Genomic DNA, 5689 nt, shown 5'->3' on the forward strand with positions numbered 1-5689 from the left:
TTTTTTTTTTTTTTTTTAAGGGTCTGTGTCTCAATATGTTGCCCAGGCTGCTCTGGAACTCTTGGTCTCAAGCGATTCTCCTGCCTCAGCCTCCCAAGCAGCTAGGATTACAGGCGCACACCACCTAGCCTAGTTTATCCCAAATTTTTAAATAGAAATTTTTATTCCTGAAAGAAATACGAAAAGGACCAAAGCAAAGTGGTTCACTTGTTTGTTTGCATGTTGGAAGTGAGATTGCCTTTAGATCCTCTTTCCCAATATTACTATAAATTAAACTAACTTTAAAGTGACTAACTTTCCTCCCAAGCTTACTGCACTATCTAAAGGCCCTTGTGGTCTAAAAGCAAAAGATCATTATGTTTTAAGGATGAATGGTGCCATTGTTACTATGTGAACGCTCACTATGTTTAGGCTCTGTGTTGAGTTTTACTCAGTCACTCATTTAAAAAATTTATTTATTAATACATCACTTCGTTTATTCACTTAGCACCTGTCTTGAATACCTGCTATATCTCATGAACTGTGATAGGCACTGGTGGAAACAGAAGTCAGTGAGATACATGAAGGAGGCCTGTAGTAAAGACGGAAATTAAGACAAACAAACACAAAAATGTCTGAGAATTGGCCAGGCCCGGTGGCTCATACTTGTAATCCCAGCACTTTGGGAGGCCGAGGCGGGTGGATCATTTGAGGTCAGGAGTTCGAGACCAGCCTGGCCAACATGATAAAACCCCGACTCTACTAAAAATACAAAGATTAGCTGAGCGTGGTGGCAGATGCCTGTAAGCCCAGCTACTCTGGAGGCTGAAGCAGGAGAATTGCTTGAACCTGGGAGGCGGAGGTTGCAGTGAGCCGACATTGTGCCACTGCACTCCAGCCTGGGTGACAGAGCGAGACTCAGCCTCAAAAAAAAAAAAAAAAAAAAAAAAAGTCTGAGAATTGTTGTGTTACCAAAAAGAAAGCACAGAGTGCCACAGGAGTGCTCCAGTGTTTGGCTGCACCATCTTTCCCTAAGCTTCACAACAACGCTGTTATGCCCACTGTGCAGATGAGGAAACTGAGGGGTGGAGCTTACTTACGGACCAAGAGTTTGCAAAACCAAGTTGACGAAACTCTACATGTTCTTACCACTCCATCTTCTCCCTGGCTTGGAACTTCCATGCTGAAGAGTCCAGATGGACCTTAATTTTAGAGACCTTAGAATCAGTTTAGGTTTAGATGCTCCAGAACTCACTAGAAATGTCAGGGAAGGGATAGCCGTGGGGAAAGGGGTGCATTGTGCTGAGAATTTTGGATAAGAAGCCAGCTCAACCGTGAAAGGTGGTGATCATTTTTTAAGTGGCCTTGGTTTTTCATGTGTCATAAAATTGTATTATTCAGGAAAAATCCCCAAAATCAAATCAAAAACTTCTATGAAAATATAAAAAGAAAAGCTGACTGATGCATGCTTATAAACTGGTTACAGTACTTTCTCTGTGGCCTCAGGGCTGGAGGGCTGTGTTTTTTCAGAGGTGACCAGGGACCGTCCAAACACAGCCTCCTTCCGTTAATGTGACCTTCTGTTAACCAGCATAGACTCTCCTGGTCCCATTCAGAGAGCGAATTCCTCCATTAGCTGGGAAGGCATGGTCCCACCTACTTATAGGAATGAGGGGTCACCTTCATCCTGCCCCATAGGGTGCAACTGGCCACAGCCTTACCTATCCGTAGAACACACAATTGTCATGTAATACCCCCGGGGGCCACCCTGGCTTGGGCCATGTTTCCTCAGCCCCCTGGGAGTGGTGGTGGTCATAATCATGTTCTGCAGTCCCACTGAAGGCTTCCACCCAGTTGAGGAAAAGTCAGCCTGTTTGTTGCGGCAAGATCAGCCCACATGGGCAGGGTATCCCTCAAGTGAGGCAGTGATGCAGCTCCCAGGGGCCCCAGGATGCTGCCGGCACACAGCTCAGACTCCAGGCAGCAGCCGCTACCTCCAGGGTTCAGCTCCCAGTTCCCCGGCCCACTCTGTTCTCCCACGCTTCACCTTGCTCCAAGAGAAAGCTTTGTTTCATGCTTCAGGAAACTGCTGTGGGCCTGGAAAGCTTTTCAGGCAGAGGCATTCTAATTAGTATTGTGACTTCCCTGGGAAAATCATTTTCCAGGCTTCAAAGAACCTCTGATGATTCTCTAACTTTTCATGAGGGTCCCTGGGACATCTCAACCATGAAGCTCGTTCCACTTAGGTTTTTGAATCAGAAATGCAGGAATTTTCTGCTGGTAGTGGCTGGAGCTTCCTTGGGATGAGTGAAGAGCAGGTGAGCTCTCCTGCCTCCCACCATCACCAGCCTGCATCAGGAAGGGAGAAGGAACTTGCTTGCACATTTTGCAACCAAACCCCATGGTAGAAAACGGCCCTCGTAGTGGGTCTTAAGATAGATGAAAGGGAAAAAATAAAGAGCCCTCACTTGCTCCATTTCCCCAGCCACTGCCCATGGATGCCATCGGCTGATCCCTCCACTTACTTATTCAAGTATTGCTCCAGCATCCCCTGTGTGCCAGGTGGAGGCCTCTGCTGGGGTGCACTGGTGCACCCTGAAGTCCTGTTCTGGCAGGGGAGACAGAGCATGGACAAATGAGTAAGTGGACCCCGAAATGTCAGGTAGCAATGCTGAGCCAGAAGGATCAAAAGTGGGGGACTGAGGTGTGGGAGGACGTGTGCACTAAACAGGGCCTCAGGGAAGGGGAAGTGTCTCTGAGCAGAGATCTGGTGGAGTCCAGGAGAGTCCCATGTATACCCGGGAGAGGCTTGGTCCAGGCACAGGGCAGCGAAGGAGCAGGTCCTGAAATGACATGGGCCTGGCCTGTGGAAGGAGCACCTGAAGGCTGGCATGGAGGGAGGGACTGGCCGCAGGGAAATTTGACCAGCGACTCCTTCATGCGGTGCAGGACGGGCAGCAGGGGACATTGACTGGCAGCTCCATCATGGGGCACAATCTTCTAATCTCTAAGTGGCCCTTTCCATGGAGCTGTCACGGATAAATGTTTTCTGTAGCGATTGTGGAGCACTGGGTCCTGTTTCTTTCTACGAGAGCAGTCGTTCCCAATTGGGTGTGACTTTGCTCCCCACGGGACATTTGGCAAGTCTGGAGACGTTGTCACAACTTGTGTGTGTGTGCAGGGGTGCACATCCAGTGCGTAGAGGCCAAGGGTCCTGCTAAGCATCCCACAGTGCACAGGACAATCTCACAACAAGGAATTATCCAACCCAAAATGTCAAGTGCCCTGAGGTTAAGAACCTTGAGACCAAACAGGAGCGTCAGTGAGCATGGGGAAGGATGCACGTTTTGACTGACAGTCCCTGGTACCAGGCTCTGGAGGGCCTTGTGGGTGGTAGAAGGCATATGGGGAAGAGGTGCTTGGCTTCTGCAAACCCTTCTCCCATGGGAGAGAAGTCTGCATGACTCACAGGTGACCCATCCCCACAGTGACCGGGACAGAGCAGACCACTGCCTCGGCCTCTCATATAGTTTAGCAAAGACCAATGTCAGAGCCTGAGACCATGAGCTCTGGCCTAGAATGGATGGATGGATGCTTTCACTTTCTTGACAGGTATCTCCAAGACCCAAGGCCATGGCTAGCTCATCTCACCGTGGTGCTCACTGGGCTAAGCAATTTGCACACATTGACCTATGATCTGCCCTTTGCTCCAGCCTATTTTCTACATGGTAGTGCTGAGCAGTGAGCAGGTACATTCCTGGGGCAGGGTGTTTGCCTTTGCTGTGATCTGATCTGCCTGGAATGCTCCCTCCTCACTTCTCCTGTCCTTTCAGTATCCGGGTCTCAGCTGGAACACTGCCCCCATGCAGAGGCCCTTACCCCTCCAGTTCGTTTCCTTCATCCTTGTTTTCATACCACTTACTAGCCTAATTGAAAACAAGCTACTCAAATGAAGAAGTCCTTGTAGTACAATTAAGTTACTCTGGTCTGTAAACCAAAAAAATGGAGGACCCGGCTCCTTGGGACCATTTCCAGGGAGAAGCTTCTTGCTCCAAAACCAGCACCCAAAGCTGAAATTCTACTTAAACGATTCCCTGATTTTTATACTTGGAATGCAATAAATGTATTTTAACTGTTCTGTCGGTATTTACATATATCCAGGCTGGGCTTCTGCGGCCCCCGCTGAGACTGGCCCCCTGCCCCCTCAGAGCACAGCCCTAAGTATCAGTCTCCCAGGGCCCTTTCTCTGGGTCCTGCACCTTCCTCCCCCCCACCCCCCTTCCACCTTTTTTAAAACAACACCTGCCCCATGTCATAGCTCCTCAGGTGCTGGCTCAGCTGAGGTGTCCGTGGCTGGACAGAGGTCTGATGTGCTTCTTGGTGCAGGAGGTGCTGGATGGGAAGGGAGGAAAGGATGGGAAGGGAGTCGGGGGAACAGCAACCGGTGACTGGGAGGGAGAGGGCAGGGGACACCCCGGAGGGCAGGCAGGCTCACCCCCTGCCCCCTCTGGGGTGGTACCCGCCCCACTTGATGCTGCCTGAGGCGGCATCCTGTTTGGCCCTGCTTGGCTGTGAGTGTGCCAGGCCCGTATGGTTACCCCAGGAAATGGGAGCTGCACAAAGCCACGTGCAGAATCGCGTGGGAGTTTAATAATCCCAGCTGGTGATTGCTGCCCCGCTGCTGCGTTCCTCCCCATCAGACCCCTCACAGGCTTCCCTCCAACCCGACGCTCCAGCTTCTGAGGTCTGTCCGTTCTCTGAAGCGATTCTACACCAGAACATGGCTCTGGACTCCATGTTCCTAATTTTTTTGTGCGGGGGGGTCTCTCCCCACTTCCCCATTAGCTCACGTCATCTTTGTGCAAAAAGGATCACTTGTCAGCCGTGGGGAAGAAAGGGCTGGCATTGCTCTGAAGCTGCTTAAGTTATGACATTAAGGAAAATAAGCCAGCTTCACTGGGCCTGGGGTAGGCGCCTGAGCACTGGAAATTTTAAGAGCTTCCCAGGAGATTTTACTGCAGCCAGAGTTGAAGATCACTGAATTGAATATGTTCTCAACTCTTTAAAAATGTGTATTTGTTTACGTAAATATATATCTATTTTTCCTGCCAGAGAAAGGTGGGGTCCTACTGGCTTCAGCTCCTGCAGCTCCCCTCCCCCCTCCCGCCCTGCACTGTGGCTATGACACATCAGTATTCAGTCACCTGGGGGCCGCCTGTGGCTGTGTGACCCAGGACAGGCCCTCTGACTTCTGTGTGCCGGAGTCGTCTCATCTATAAAATGGGAATCGTCAAGGCACCTACTTCATTGGGTCGTCACTGCGCAGCCCCATAGCGCCCCACGCCTTGCATGACTTGGGCTCATTCCTCATAATCAGGCCTTTTGCTGTGAAGGTAGCATCTCTTTTTAAAAAGATCTGGTGGTGGTGGTGGTGGGGGCGGTGTTCTTTCCGGGGGCATGTGGGGTTTGAGAAGCGCAGGACCCTGCAGGCTTCCCTCTCCTGTGAGTGTTTTCAAAGTTAACTTTGGGACCGTTCTCCCGGAGGGCCGGACAGAAACTCAAAGAACCGGCCTCAGGGGATCTGAGTAAATTCCACCTTCGTCAATTCCTGGTGCTCCGTGAAAGATGCTCTTTCCCTCGGGGCTTCGGAGCTGGAGCATTTGTAGACAGTTCCTGCCTCTTCCCCCGGCTGCCCGCGCGGGGGTCCGGA

At 50.8% G+C, this 5689-nt stretch overlaps 2 protein-coding genes across 3 annotated transcripts in view; one reads left to right on the forward strand and one right to left on the reverse strand.

The window, feature by feature from the left end:
• LOC105520366 (putative uncharacterized protein B3GALT5-AS1) overlaps positions 1-5688 on the reverse strand; it is a 12637-nt gene extending 6949 nt beyond the window's left edge. For both annotated transcript variants that reach the window (XR_001003124.1, XM_011954052.1), the window contains exons 1-2: positions 5184-5688; positions 2505-2587 (exon numbers count right to left, since the gene is read on the reverse strand). Coding sequence is in view for 1 of the 2 variants with exons in the window: in XM_011954052.1 (XP_011809442.1) it covers positions 2505-2587; positions 5184-5252 (152 nt within the window). In the remaining variant the exon portion in view is untranslated. The remainder of the gene's footprint in view (positions 1-2504; positions 2588-5183) is intronic.
• Positions 1-5689, forward strand: part of B3GALT5 (UDP-Gal:betaGlcNAc beta 1,3-galactosyltransferase, polypeptide 5) — a 103742-nt gene that overhangs the window by 45616 nt on the left and 52437 nt on the right. The window lies entirely within an intron of this gene.

Source organism: Colobus angolensis, unplaced genomic scaffold, assembly GCF_000951035.1.
Source record: "Colobus angolensis palliatus isolate OR3802 unplaced genomic scaffold, Cang.pa_1.0 Scaffold38, whole genome shotgun sequence".
NCBI classification, from domain to species: domain Eukaryota; kingdom Metazoa; phylum Chordata; class Mammalia; order Primates; family Cercopithecidae; genus Colobus; species Colobus angolensis.